The sequence below is a fragment of the Tinamus guttatus genome, unplaced genomic scaffold, assembly GCF_059628265.1.
Source record: "Tinamus guttatus ecotype Peru unplaced genomic scaffold, ASM5962826v1 Tinamus_guttatus_pri_ptg000459l, whole genome shotgun sequence".
NCBI classification, from domain to species: Eukaryota; Metazoa; Chordata; class Aves; order Tinamiformes; family Tinamidae; genus Tinamus; species Tinamus guttatus.
In genome coordinates, this window is record NW_028288993.1 from 6,190,128 (window position 1) to 6,205,840 (window position 15,713).

Here is a 15,713-nt window from a genome sequence, read left to right on the forward strand (position 1 = left end):
TTCCCTGTCCGTGCGCTGCGTGGCAGAGGGATGCTCGGGAACGTCAAGGAGCCGGTGGCAGCGCTGCCTCCTGCGCAGGGCCAGGGGCTGCCGCCGCTCGAGCTGGGCCGGCGCTTCCCTCCGTGCTGCCCCGCGCTCCGTGCCACAACCCAGGTCACGTCAGGCTCTGCTTAGGAGGAAGGGGTGTGAGAATATGCAGGCAAATCTGCATGAGAAGGAGCCTTTTTAGAGGTGCTGGTCTGTTAGTCGGTTTTATGTTATAACGGAATTTCAAACTCTGTTTCCTAAGAGCTGTTGTTTGCCTTAAATGTAAAAACAGAAGCGATCACTTGGGCCTCGCAAATGGTGTTGCAGCCAGTGGTGCAAAAGCTTTGAAGGGCCAGAGATCTAAAGACATGGTGACATTAAGGTAGAAAGTAGCTGGGAGTGTCTAGAAGTTGGGGGACTATCTTCACTTGCAGCATTTTCTTCTGTGAGCTGCAGGAGATGAAGTAAAACTAACTAATTATAATAGTGAAAATAATGTATTGCTCTATCTAGTTCCTGTGTTCTGAGCATCTCAGCAGCTTTCAGACACTCCAGACATCACTATTTTTATTGTCTGAAGGAGAAAACATCCAGATGACACAGTGACCTACAATTATGGTAGATTAGACAGTCTGTCCCAGAGCAGGAGGTGTTGGGCAACTTCCTAGAAGACTCACTTCACTTATTAAATGTAAAATACTTGAGTGAACTGACTTCACACATTTCTGCATCTGCATTGCAGATTTGTACTGATCTATTAGATCAACGTTAGATCCAGCTCCACTAATGCAGTTTTTCCACCAGACTGCAGTTAATTACCTGACACTGGCTGGCAGCATCTACCTCTAAGGTTTTATTCACACTCTGGAGAAAGGGGATGCTTGAGGAGAAAAACATTTCAAGGTGAGTCTTGCAGCCTGGGCTCCGCTTGTGAGCTGTGCTGTACAGGGGTTTTAGAGCAGCGGAAACAGCTTAACCGTGATAATTGATCGGCTAAAACATGACGGATCACAAGCTGAAAATCGAGGGAAGGGTAGAGGGACACATTATTACTGTGCTGTGTGCTTCCCTTGCACTGAATACATAGAAAATGCTGTCGTAAGACAGGTATAAAACATGCCTTTTTATTTACTTAAAAACCAAAAAGGAATTTGTACCTACTGGAAAATCCAGACGTTTCCAAAATTCAGAAGTTGCCAGAGAAATAAAGAGCAAATGATTTTCCTGAAATTCCAAAATCTTTATTTTGGAACAGAAGGTCCAATTCACCTTTTCTGACTTCTGTGGAATTACTGGACAGTAAGGCTACGTTTCAGCTCAAATGCTGCTATTCATAGCATTGTTTGCATACAAAGCAAGGTATTAGAATAGTGTTCAATAAAAAAACAAATAGATACTAGAGACTTCTCTAGTAGGGAAAAAAAAAATCCTGTTGACTTCTTCAGCCATTTTCATTCATTTTTAAACTGCCAGAACAAATCACATCCTTTGTGATGTAGTTTACAAAGCAAATCTTTCATTTCTGTGTCCCTTCACAAGTCAGCTTTACACAGCCTAAACTTGCACTTTGAACAACTCTTTGCCCATGTGCTGGTGGAGGCAGCGCCTAAACAAACCACTCGCTTTTTCCATATCTGTGATGTCCTCTGAATGCACCTTGTCTTGCGGGCACAAATTGTGGAGAATTAAAACAATTTCTAGTTCCAGGCTGTCTTTCTGCTGCTCTTACTGCTCGGAGGCTACTTGTCTACTTGGATCTTCTTGCTGGTGGCCATCACAGCATCTTTGGCATAACCATATCATTATTTCAAGACTCTTTTTTTCCTAAAACTTTTGAAAAAATCCTTCGGAAACTAAAATCAGGATTATATGAGTTCAAGCTCACGTATTAATCCAGCTGCTGGGACCTACGCCGACCTTCTGACATGCCATGAACCACCTTGAGCAGTAGTGAGGAGACACAAGAGAGCTGCTTTGGGCCCTCCTAACTGGAAAGCAGGTACTTTTAAAGATACTGTGTGCACAGTCACGGATTTGCCTATGTCTCATGGACCGTTCCCCTGCGAGCTGCAGCTGCAGGCTTACACCGGGCTTTGGAGGAGACTCTAATGTCTGTTCAAGAGAAATGTAAAGGAAAATAAGGTATCCCAGAGTGGTGGATGTTTTATACAATAAGCCCAAACTGGTCGGCTTGTGGCATGTGGAGGAAGGAGAAAGAGAGAGAATTAAGGGGTTCACTCAGAAAATCTGAAACATTAAATTATTTCCATTCCAGCTTTTAGGAAAGAAACAAATGTTCATATTTTCCTGAAAAGCACAATGATGGATCTTTCTCTCTAAATCAAGGACAGAAAAACAAATGAGTGAACTTCAGCGAAGGTCAGGAAGAAGTGGGTTTTTAAAAAGTACGCATACCAACACTGACTATTGCTATTGGAAGCAAGGGTAGAGCTCCACAGACAAAACATCCCACAGTTCGGGTTTATATCCAAACCTTGTCCTTGCCAGTTTGGCCTGGAAATGTCTCAACAGTTAATCACAAGATGCTTGACACTTCCCATTCTGGCCCCAGCTGGGAATCTGGAAAGTCTATTGCTTAACTTTGAGTCTTGGAAATGGGAGTGAGATTCATGAAGAAACTGGTTTGATCTTTTTTTTTTCCTTCTCTTTTTTTTTTTTAATTTGTTTTTGGTTTTTGTTTGTTTGCTTTTCTTTGCTGAATTTGCATGTTTTAAGCGCTTGGGGGCAGATCTGACATTTCCATCAGGTTCTGTTTTGGTGCCAGAGCTGCTAATTGTCCCATCTGGCCTGGGAGTGTGACCTGACTTTGCTAATGCAGCCCTGGTAACTGTAGCCCTGGTTTCTCTTCCCAAATCACAGCAATGGAGTTGGAAGGTTTTAGTGCAACAGGGCCAGAGTGTAACTGTTCCATTTCTGGTCGCTTGGTGCTTCTTTGAAACAAAAGAAAACAAACAAAAAAAACCCAAGTCCCAAACCCACAGTTTTTTACTGAATACTGAGATATTAGGTAGGGAATATACTGAGCTATAGTAGGGAATATGGCAAAACAGTTTGTGACAAGCAAGCTAGTCTGTCTGGTTTGTAATGAATTCCTGTCTTTGAAAAGTGCAGTGTATCGGGGTGCAACAAATGGCACTTCCTACGGTCTCTAACATTGTCCCCACCTTGTTGGGTTTGCAAAGGAGTAAATTATGTATCAGTTTGAATCTCATTTCCCTGTCTCTGTAATGAAGATGACTGTGTCTCTTGGCATGTTTTCTAAGTAAAGTATTTTTTTCTTCTGTCAATGTGCTCTGAGCACCTCTCCCATGTGCAGCAAGACAAATGTTGGAAGACTCCCTTTATTTTGTGCTAGCTGGCAGAAGCATTTAGGCCTCAGATGATGATGCTGTGTTTCATCATTGAAATAAAAAACATGATTGTTAATCTCTGCTACTATGGATTGTTTTAGGTTTTTATTACTCCCCATAAGGATTTTGGGTTTTGAGAAGTGCTGTAATAACATTTTACCTTCAGGAGAAGCTGCCTCCAGAAGCCTGTCCTTATCCTAGAGTTGCATGGCAAGCAGAGACATTGCCATTTGTGATGTGCAGGATGTGAAACTTGGGACGTAGGTCCCTGTGTCACTAGAAATGGAAATGCTTCAGCTAAGCCGAGGGCAGAGTTACCGAATAGTTTGGGAGGTGACTGTGGTTGTACTTGCACCTTAGTGGCCATTTTTGGTTCCTGTTCAGAGAAGACCTTGTGGCTCAGGTAATGTAATTTCGGTTTTTCACTTAAAATCTTCATGTGTTAATCCCTGTTACCCCAGCTCCACAAATGTTCCTTTACAGCGTGAGAATAAGGTGTGGAAATGTCATGTTCCCAGCTCAGACAAGCCTGTGGTTTCCATAATACCCCTCTGGGAGGATGTTTCACAGTGAAATTAAGGGCGAGATCCTAAAAGAGCCTTTTGTTTTATTATTATGTGTTTACTCCAGCACTTGTTATATGACAGTGTTGGCTAGAAAAACCTATCTTCTGTATCTTTCTTCAGTACAGATACCCCTGTTTCTTTCATCTCTTCTGTAAAATATGAAGCCTCTAATCTTTCACGTTCAGGCAGGGAAACCTTTCAAGAACTGCAGTAACATTGCTATGTGTCCAGAAGTCTTTAAACAAGAGAGTTCAGAGTGGGATTGGTCTCGTTTTCCTGCATAAGCACGGATAAAAGAAGTGGCACAGCAGCCCCGCAGCCCATTATTCATGCCGTGGACAGGTAACGTTTCCACGATTCAAAGGCAGTGCCTGATCCAGACAAGCCTGTACAAACCTTTGGTCTTAATTAGTTATAAATTTCCCAAACAGCCCTCTCAAGTCATGGAAGAAACACAAGCGCCGCCACAAGCCCTGCAGGCCCTTCCTTCCCCGACCTGGCAGCCAGCGGCCCCGCGGGACATGGCCAACCCCATGTGCAGTGGACGCTCCCTGGTGTCCTCCCACGCGGGCCGAGTGGTGTCCCCAAACAAAACAGCAGATCCGCTTTTATATTCTATAAAATTCTGTTCTGTTTATATTGTCTTCTCACTGGGTGTCACCTATTCCTCCCCTTCTCTCGTGTTTGTATTCCTTGCAGCATCTTTGAAAAACGCTCAGAAAAGCTCAAGTTGGGTAGTGTGCGTGTCCCTGCCACGTACTGCGAAGTCCCGTTTTGCCCTGCAGGCACCTTGGTGGCAGCAGGACTGGGATTGCCCCCGGGAACGGCGCGGGTAAGGGCACGGGCTGAGGGCAGCGTAGGTGCCGCAGGCACCAAGCGCTCGGCTGTGTCGTGAGCTCCTGCCTCGCGCTGCAATTCTCTGATCACCCATTTATGCAGCTTCCTAGTTCCCCTGTGTGAATTTTGGAACAGGCTGGAAGTCGTTGGGCTGCGGCGCTGCGGAGATGCTGGTGGCAGCCATACCCAGACAGAGCTGCAAAGGAAGGTTATGGGCAGCGGTTCCTTCTTTTCCTCACTGTGTGTATTTAAAACTGGCCGAGTGTGAGAGGACAACTAGCGTATCTCCTGCTGCCCTTGCTCTGTAGGCAGTGACCCTCCTCTGTCCTCCTCTCTCGCAGCTGAAAGGCCACTGCTACACTCAGCTCTCCATTAACCGCTGGAAAATTGCGGTTTGGTTCTAGCTACTCAGCATGATGCTTCACGTAAGGGGATTTGTCTCTGGACCTGTGTTCTCATTGACTAACCCTTATTCCCAGTCCATTTGGATTTGCACGTGTGCCAGCAATTGGCTCTTTGCCATGATACACCAGAGGCTTTGCTGCTCCTCGGGGTGATTCTGCTTTCAGGAGCTGGAAGTGCTGCAGAATCCTGCTGTCTCACTTTAATCTGAACCTTATTTTTCTCCTAATATAAAAATGTTATTGTGTACTCTGAAATCAAGCCTATAAATAACCTAGAATCAATGTGCAGTAGATGCCTTCAATCTTGGATGTAAATAAAAAGCTGGGCATTTCAAGTAAGGCTACAGTTTTATAGAAACGTACTTTACAAGTGTGTCAAAACCAACACTCTGCCACAGGCTTTCATATCCTTCAGTAGCTGCTGACCAGGTTCTTGTAGGTCCTTAATTCACTGCAGTGCAGATCTCAAAGCGTTGGGTATAGCAGGGTTTTGCTCTTTTGCTCTGTGTTTGTGCCCGAGCCTTCCCCACATCTGCCCAAGCCCTGCTGTGGTGAGCAAGTGAATGCAGTTTCCAGCAGTAACCTGTGAGTTTGCTGCTTTGATGGGTGGTCCACTGGGTTTCTGGACTTCAGATGCTGCCGCACATGCAGAGAGCCTCTCCACAAGGCATGTGGGGTGAATCCAGCATGTTCCCGGCCCATCTGCTTGCTGTGCACGATGTAAAATCGTGCTGCACGTGTAGCTTGTAGCAGTAGGTGCCGACCTGCAGTTGTGGAGTCCCTCTGTGCGCGTGGACGAGGTCTGGGGTGGCTGGACAGCCTCTGGGCTTGTGGGTGACGACAGGTACCGATATCCCCGTGGCCGTCTCGCTCAGGACTGGTTATTGACTCTCTGTTTCTCTCTCATCAACTCAGTTGGCGATTATGTCTCAGATATTTGGAGAATGGGCTGTTTAAAGAGAGGAAGGGAACATGCTCCAGAGCTTTCAGGCAGCTACACGAAAAGGGCAGAGTGTATTTTACTTGGTGGTAGTGATATATAGCCCAGATAAGACTTTCCACCAAGGACCACTATTTCTCAAGTTGACTTTTTAATTGATTTAGCTCCTCTGATCTCTACTTTGCCAGATGTGAATCACTAGCCTTTGGATCGAGTCCAGGGTGTAATGGAAAGTTCACCGAAACTCCATCAGCTCTTGTTAAACCTGAGCAAATTCCAACCCAGCACATTTCTTCTGAATAATTAAATGCAGTTAAGCAGGAGATAGATTTGAACCTCTGGCTCTAATGTTCAGCTATATTTCATTAGGAAGGGACTCGTGAAATTCATGCTACTTTTTTTTAGCCTCTTGTGATGGATAACTGCAGCTGGCAACCAAGGGTGGATGTTTTTGTAGCTCCCACTCATTGCAAGCGTGCGCTGCTCTATGTACCACTCAGCTCTATCGGGTTCTGGTTTTTGGTGGCAAATTCTCTTCTATCTACTTCTCCTCTTCCACTACCCCCATTTTTTTATGTAACACTGAGTTGTTGTAGTTTTCTTTGATGTCACCTTCCATCAGTACCGCTGCCGTACTCACAGTGCGGGTGTAGTGCTATGGCAACAATATATAATCCGCAATCTTGCCAGTGAGTAAGATATGATGCAGAAATTAGTTGCTCTATCAAGATCTGATCTGGCAGAGCTGAGCAAAGAACGTGGCTATCCTGAACCGTCTGCTATTTTCACAAGCCCTGCCTTTCACGCTGGTTATGACACATAGATACAGTCTCTGCTCACATTTCCCAGCGATGCCTTTTTAAAGCTGCGGATGACTTAGCACCTTGGAAAATATTTTTAGATGTACAATAATCTCAAAGCTATCTTCAGAAGTGACCGAAAATGGAAAATGATCATTTTTTTCCCTGTTACTATTCCACAAAGGTGCTTTTCTGTCATCTCTGGATAGGAGAGCACATATGATTGGAAAAAAAATCTCTCTCAGAGTGAGATATAGGGGAAATGTTTTAGATATCCACTGCTAAAAGCTGAGAGCTCTGCTGTCCTCCCTTCTGTGGTGTGGGCTAGGAGATGTTCTTAACAGTGGGTCTTTGCTATGAACTCTTGGAGAGGTTTCAAAGAAGGACAAGGTGGTAGAGACTTAAGGACAGTTTCAAAGTTTTCAGTTAAATTAGCACCTTGCTTAGTCAAAATATATTTGCATGTTGGCTCCTGTTATCTAATCCGTTTTGCTGAGCTGCTCCTACTTGCACCCACTGAACCAACTATTTCACATTACTGATTTATCACCCTAATAGCAGGAGGAGTTGATTAGAATGAAGGGATGCTGCCTTTGCTATGTTATAAATCCTTGCCCTGTGATCTGCACAGAAACAAATTGTTTCGCTGCGCATCAGCCATCTGTCTGAGTCGGCGGGGAAGGATGCGTGGTGATCCCAGAGCAGATATTAGGCACAGCCGAGCAGCCAAACAGGCAATGCGGGCTCTGGGGAGGTGAGGGGAGGTCTCCCAAGCCTCTCTGCACCCACCTCTGCTCTGTGGAGATGGTGACGGGTGCGCCGCGCCGGGCCCGGGACAGCAAACGCGCTGCAAACCAGGGGCAGAGCCCAGGCTCAAAGCCGTTCTGGAAACCCCAGGCTCCATCCGCCACGATCTGCTGTCTCTCTAAGCATATACAAGGCTTTAATAGAAAACAACCCCTTAATTTGGAGCAAGATTCGAGAAAACGTCCCATTCAATTACTTAATTGTAGGTGAACTGTAATTGTAAGGCACAAACACGTCTGGCTTCAAAGCACCAAGCGGAAAACAGAAAGGATTATTTGTTGTTTAATTTAGCAGAGGAAGGTGGCTGATGATGCATAGGTCTATCTGACACCTAGCAAGTTGCATGATCCTGTTTGTTAATCTTTTTAACTTTCCATTTTATTAGTATAAGGTTTCGGGAGCAAATAGGATAAATGAGATTAACTCTGTCACCCTGAATTACTCTGCTGTGAGTTATGAGCAGAATCAGTCTATGTTGAAGAAGTATAATTATGAGGAAAACGCTGCCTGGGCAATTGTGTGCTTATTCAGAAGAATTTGAGATCCATAATTATCTCCAGTATGCCATGGTGCTGTGTGCTGGCTCTTAGAATTTACAGTAAACAAAACTGTAGAAGGGTTCTCGCCTGGGATCCTTGAGCATGGCTGGAACTTGCAGCAGTGGCGGGACCGAAGGATCTAAGTTAACTTGGAGTACAACACCCCTCATATATTTATTTTCACAAGAAAGATGCCAGCGCAGCTAACTTGAACCTAAGTGTTGAGTGTGCAATGAGGGATAATGGTCATGAGTAGAGAGTCTTTGGAGCAGTAAATTTGCCAGGTGAGGCTGCTTATGTGGAAAGGAAGTCGTAACACAGCTAGCTCTGTCCCTTGTCACTTGACTTTCGCATGGTCCAAGGACGCTGTCCCCGGGCTGCGCAATGACCGCGGTTCTGCGGGTGCTTCTGCATGCACCAGGCTGCGGCTTTCCCTGGCAGCAGCCGAGTGATAATAGATGGAGCAGGGATCACACCGGGCATTTTCAGTGGGCATCAAAAGTGGGAGCCCAGGGCACCATCACCCCTGTTCTGGGGGGGTTGGCTGCCCTGGAAAGTGCTGCTCAGCTGATGGAGATCCCGGGTCTTGCGTGGAGCCAGGGGATCAGGATACCATGAAGGCACTGAAACAGGAGCTTAAGGTTAAGAGGATGTAAAGGCAAATGCAAATGTTAATGCAAAACTGAAGAAAATATGTGCATGGTGTATTGGATAATGTAGGTGAATGAGAGTATCTTATTCACTTGGGATCATAATGTCTGGGAGAGATAAATTGTGCAATTTTTTTGTACTTGCAAGAGACAGTCAACTTACTAACATAAGGACCCAAGGAATAACAGCTTATGTGGGTAAAATGTCTTAAAAGTGCTACCACAGCAGTGCTATGATCTTGTTCTTGTAAATCCTCCTGAAATCTTGGGTTCCCCAACCAAAGAGAGATTTGAGTCTAGTTATTCATCTGGATTTATAAAAGCTTTTGTTAGGAAAAGCATGGTGACCATTCCTGGAGATTTGCACCATACACGCTGGAAGGAGCTCGACTGGAGGGAGGATGAGCACCAAGTGAAACGAACCTCACTACGGTTCCGCTCGGCCACTTCTGTGTCTTTCTCCACGAGCATGAGAGATGCAGAGAATCAGAAACCAGCCTTTTGCATGATGGATTAGTGATAAAAATATGTGCCAGATCTGGTTTAGAGTTTCTGTTAATTTGCCTAAAATTATGTTGCGTTAGAAGAGAGGAATGGAGAAAAAGCATCATGTTGGGGAATCCTGGCAATATTTTTATTTTTCTTTTCAGGCTCTCTTTATAGTTAGGAGGCAGGTCTTGATCTGCATCCATATCTGCTTTGATTGGTCATTCCACTATGAAACTCTCGTTGACCCATGTGATTTTATGCAACATTTGATGTGACATAAAAATTTTGAGAAGAAAAATAGCAGGGTGGTGAACAGAGCTTCTGGCCAGTATGTAGAGTGACTCACGCTACCCTTTTTTCAACTTCTCTGAAGTATTTTCAGATGCACTGTTTTCCCAATAAATAAGAAATTTAATTTAGCTTATGGCTATATTTTTTCCTAGTATTTTGATATGCTTTTGGGAGTATGACAAAGTAAATCACAAATGAGAATGTTAGCAAATGCCTACATTAATCATCTGAGACAGCCTCTCTTACTATAATTGTGTTCTGAGTAGTTAGTTATCTGCAAGAAAGGGTTTTTTCTCCCTCGATTTGCTGACTTATTTGACTTTGCTGCCAAGGAAATCTCTCCTCCATGCTTGACAAGCAATGGGTAACTTCATAATCTTTCTCTGGGTAGGTAGTTTCTTCATGGGAAGAAATGCAGTCGGTCGTGCCCATCCTGAATCTCATTTTACTATAATTTGGAGGGAGGAGCATTTCCCTGGGTAGGATTTTTTCTGCAGCAGCTTAAGACTGATCGTGGGAGAAACCCACCCTTCCTGTGGCCTCGCCATGGGCAGCAGCAAAGCTTCTTTGTGCAAGTGAGAAGACCTTGCCTTTGCTTCTCCCCTGCTCAGCCTGCAGACTGACACTGATGTGCTCCCCGCATCCCGTTCCTCCATTCTGGGCGGGATTTGTCCATCCTTTTTCCCACTCCAGCCCAGCGTGAGGGAAGAGAAGGGAATCGCGTGGTGCAGGGATGGGAAACGCGGCGCCCGTCTCGCGCTGCTGCGTGTTTAGCAGCGCTGTCTCAAGGTCAACAGCACCGTTCCCAGCTGCTCCAAACAGCACAGCGGTAGCACAAACTGCAAATTACATTTGGGAAAGGATTTTTTTTTCTTTCTCTCTACAGGCCTCAGCCTGGCAAATGAACAGGATCAGCTGTAGATGTAATACAGGCAAAATACTATCTTAAATCTGTGGACTGCTGTATGGTTTATGCTGATGATGGCAAGACATGGTGGTTAAGCAGCTGCCTGCTCTGCAGCTCGGAGGAGACCGGGCTGCCGAGGCAGGTGAAAATCAGAGGGGCCACTTGGTCAGAACAGGCTTTACTTTTTTCAAAGGGTTTCTTTGTCCCGTATCTTTCCTTATTCACATTTGCAAGATTCATGAGAATGATAGGATTTTTTTCCTCCAGCAACTCTGTAACAACAAACCTTTTATGCAGAACAGAGAAGCAAATTCGATCTAGGATTTAGAGATAAGCTCTACAGAGGCTATAAATGGTAGAATGAATAAACACTGATCATTATTGGGTAAAGACTCCTGTATGTTTAACATGGACACTGGCTGTGCTCTGCCTCGGTCCTGCCCTCGCCGCTGGTGGAGGGCATTCTCTGCAGCTAGGATAGCGTTCCTGTATGGCATTTCTCCAGCCTCTTTCCGAAGTCTCCCGTTTTTCCTCCTGTACCCGTTAACCTTCCGCTCCTCTCAGCTACACAAGCCGTGCGGACTAGCAGCATTTCGAGGGTTTCTGAGACGCGTTCGTGGGGCAGGTGCCGTCCGCTTTCCTTCTCGCGTTGCAGCAGACGTGCAGCTCGTGTGCAGGGCAGCAAATGTCAGGCTGCGGACAAGAGCAAAGCAGCGGAGCGGGCGGCAGAGCCCGCGACCCCGTCGCTCTGCTCCTGCCTGCCCGGCGCAGCAAAGCGGCTTTGCGAGGGCTGCCTGTGACGTACGCGGAGCACTGAAATGGGCTCTGTTGAGATTCCTGCTGCTAAGTCACAAGTTCAGCCTTGCTCCGTGGCTGGTGCGGAGGAGGAGGCTGCGGCTCCGTGTGAGGATGGTGGATGGGAAGATGCTGTTGGATGCGGCCCTTACCTGTAGCTTTCCTTCTCCGCAGGTGCCCCTGGTTGACCAAAGCCATCTCCCCGGCCATCCCGCTGTACAATGGGCTCGTGTTCCTGTTCGTGCTTGCAAACTTCAGCATGGCCACGTTCATGGACCCTGGAGTTTTCCCACGAGGTAACGCGATGGGACTGGGACGTGTTGGGAGGGATGAAAACCTAAGCCAGAGGAGCTGTCCAAGTGCACTCTTTTCATACCCAGCCCTTTTTTTGTTTCTTTCCTGTACTCTTTTATTTTTAACCTTGCCCTCAGCTGGCTGTAGAGGACATGAGCAAAGTGCCAACCATCCCTTGTCTGAGGTGGAGCTTGTTCTCCTTGCGTGTAGACTGGCAGCCTGGGCCATCCTGATGATGCAGCCGTGATTGTCATCCCCTGTGTCAGGCTGGCACCTCAGATTTAAGTCACTGTCTTCTCAGTAGGTAGCTGAGCGTGGTGCAGGGTGAGGCTGAACTTTCTAAAACCGCTTTGTTAAAGCAAATCTTCCTTCCAGAAAAGGGCGTAGGACAAATACATAAGCAGTGAATTCAAAAAGAGACAATGATTAAGGCCTGCCTTAAGCGAGGTGTCTAAAAAATATGTGTGTTTTTTTAAAAAAACATGTCTGTTTAAATTAGCGTTGATGCACAACTGATTAAATGGGATAAAGATTGCTCAGCTCTTGTAATAGGAACCACAGAGCAGCTATTACTCTTAACACATCCTAATGAGAGAATTATCACCTCGTTTTATCCATTTTCCAATAATCATTCACATGCCGTTTCCAGCAGAGACTGCTCTAGGCAGTCTGGCTAACCCAAAGCATCAGCACTCTTTGCAAGCTGTCCTTTCTCACCTCTATTGAGCAAGTTCAATACTTGCTTTGAACTGCTGTGGTACCTGATGAGAACAAGGTACCAGCGCTGCTGGCTTCCCTGAATAGCAAGTGCCAAGTTTCTGCAGGTAGCGGAGTCTAATGATGAGCATCTTTCTGCCAGTCCTTTCAGTGGAAGCTTTTGAGCCCCTGATTAAGTGTCGAGGCACTCTGCTTAGGGAAATAATTTTGTGTAAAGGCAAACTGAGACCATGGCAAGATTCAGTCATTTATGCAAGATTATGTGAGGCAGTATTCAAGTGCTTAAAAGTCCAAATAAGTGCTAGTGAGGTTTTCAAAAGAGTTTATGTACCTAGGGCTTTTGGCTAGATTCCCAGATTTCTTAATTTCTTTGTCTCAGCAGAGATAACAGCAGCTGAACAGGCTCAGGCTGTGAGATTAGCAAAGGCATCAGTGCTCTTTGCCTTCGGGAGGAGGAGCATTGAGACAACCCTGTTCTGAAAGTCTCGGTGTGTGGATCTAATGGCTGTGTGCAGTGTAGTTTACTCAGAACAGTGCCTGCTGCCTTCCACTTACACTTGCCCCACGAGTGACTCAGGACCGAGTATATCAAAGGTCACACGTTCCTTTATGATTCTCCAGCTTCCCCTGTCAGGCAAGCTCTTTATTTTACCTTGTGCATTTAAACGAGAGAAGCTCATGGTGATCAAATGGGAATGTGACACTCTCTCACCACCTTCCTTCCCTTCCTGCCTCCTTTAGCACTCCGGAACCTGGAGCAGCGCAGGCAGGGCAGGACTTTCCCCCACCTCACCCCTTTCCTACCTCATTCCTCTTTCTCTGGCCTTGACCTTGTCTCTGAGCCCTGTGCATGGACCTGCCCTGGGAGAGGGCTGGGACTTGGCACTGAGTTGGGAAAGGATGAGAACAGGAGTGGGAGCCGTCCTGGAGATGGAGTAGGAGTTTAGAGGTGGGAAAGAGGCAAGCTGATAAGGGAAAGAAAAGATGGAAAAGGCTATAAATACCAGTACTGGGGGGAAAGGGGAGCAGGTGTCATCTCAGATCGCAAGCGTGTGTGCTAAAAAAGCCACCAGCACCCAACGCCGCCTTATAGAGCTGCAAGTGAAGGAGTTCAAAAATCGTAGGAGTGATTTAAAATGAATATACAATGGATCTGTTTGCTTTCTGTTTTTGAAATTACGCATTTAGTCTCCTTGTTTATTTTTCCAAGCTTTCAGCACATTTCTGATGGTTACAAATTCACTTCAGAAACAATAAAACAAGCAAGCGATCATAAAAGCTGTACCAGCTGTACCTGTACCAGCAAATGCGAGTGTGAGGATCAGCACAGTAAGAAACTGTTGCCTGCCAATGTATTCTTATGCTTGGATCCCTGGGGGCCGAGTAATAAGCAAATAAGGTGCATGATATACGTATATCATGCAAGCTTTATATGCTCTATGGCAGGGAGAACTTAAAATGAGCTCTTTTTTTTACTATTGAAGATCTAAATCAAACTCCCCAGTCCATTACTCATTTTCAAATCCTGGCTTTGCTGGCTGTCTGAATTATCCTGCTATGAATCAGGATTGGCTCTGTGCAAGTGGGTTGCTAGTGATACACCAGAATGATTCAGAAGTCAAGAAAATATGAAGTCTCTGAATCTGGAGCTCACCTGACAAATCTGATTTTGCAATCTGGGTCAAGGTTTGCAATATTCTTTGCTGGTACTGGATAATTATAGATACCAGCTATGAGCTGGGTTCCAGTATTTTTGATGTGATCCTGTTTTATAAGAACTCTTCAACTCCTCATCAGAGCCACTGGGAGCTGCAGATCTCTTTGCAGACAAATGACACGTATCCTTGACGCTTCTAAGTGTGTGTCAAGTGCTAGCTTTGATAATAGATAGACTAATATGTCTGTATGTGGGTATGTATATGCAAGGTACAGATTTTGTTTGCATAGTCAGGATCTTTACAAGAGCATAATGGTTGGGCCATTCTAGTGTTTTGCCTTTAGATGTCCGCACAAATGTATTATACAGTGTCGACTAGTTTATAATGGTATTGAAGAACCTGTAGAAATTGTATTTGTAGAAGCACCCAAGGGATTTAGAGTTCAACTCCCACTGATTAGTTATGAAGGAAAATTATAGAGTGTGCTGTCAGTACAGTACTCCACACACAAGCATTAAGCCTCACAATACTCTTGCAAGGTAAGTACTGCAGCTGAGCCTGATCCCAAGCTCATGTAAGTGAAGGGAGAAACTCCCTCTGAAGTCAGTGAAAATTGGATCATTTTTGTCACTCTACTGGTACATCTTCTAGAGAAGATTTAATATAGAACTAACTGACAATGATGGATGCCCCACTGGGACAAAATTATCAAATTCTACCTTATTTGGAGCCAGTCAACCAAAGCCAGCTGTACTATAATGCTTAACCAGGTGTTAAATAGATATGAACTTCTTAGATTTTCCCTGTCAGAAGGAAATAAATGAGGATTAAAGCAATCTGGAATAAAAGAACTTTTAGGAGCATCTTTTTTTTTTTTTTAATCTTTTCTTTCAAATAGAAAGTTATATTTGTGCATTATAGACTGGCTTTATTCAATATGTGTTTTTTCTTTCCTTTTTTAATGGCCTCTTCTCTTAAATAGGGCAGCGCTTAGTTGAAATGACAAACCATCCACTGGTGGATGACTCTGCAGTATTATCCTCCCCATCTTTCTAATGGCACACAGAGGGTAAATGACTAGGCCAAGGCCACAAATTGAGAATATTAGGCTGTAGGATTCCCAGCTCTGTGCTCAGATCACTATATCATGCTGCCGTTGAGAGAGGAGAGACCTTCCCAGTGACGTCCCGTGCCTAAAGCTGGAGCACTCTGGGCGTGCTGCGAAGAAGTGAGCACTGGGTATGCTATAGAGACGTAAACACTGTTGTGAGGGCTCGTCATGGGCACCCATATTGCTTCTGAAATCAAAGTTTCACTGCGGCATCAGGCTTCCCGAGCTGCAAGTCTGGAGCTGGTGGCGGGCTGGCACCAGCGCATTGGGTAAATTGTCACTCTGGGTTATCAGGGTTGATGTTTGGTTTGAGCTAACACAATCTTCTTCTAACATCTCTTGATGTGTTTTCTTTTGCCATATGTCTGGGAGGCCAGTGTTGAATTAATCCTGAATGCATGCAGCAGAACTCCTCACAGCAAGGTGCTTGGGTGATTTATGGGTTTTCACCTCCTCTTTGACTCTAGTATCCAACTCATCACATTCCTTCCAATTGTAAGTGCTGGCTAA

The 15,713-nt window shown here is 45.3% G+C and overlaps 1 protein-coding gene across 1 annotated transcript in view; it reads left to right on the forward strand.

The window, feature by feature from the left end:
* ZDHHC8 (zDHHC palmitoyltransferase 8) overlaps positions 1-15,713 on the forward strand; it is a 94,638-nt gene that overhangs the window by 61,495 nt on the left and 17,430 nt on the right. The window contains exon 2 of the mRNA XM_088532426.1: positions 11,598-11,719. Coding sequence (XP_088388552.1) covers positions 11,598-11,719 — 122 coding nt within the window. The remainder of the gene's footprint in view (positions 1-11,597; positions 11,720-15,713) is intronic.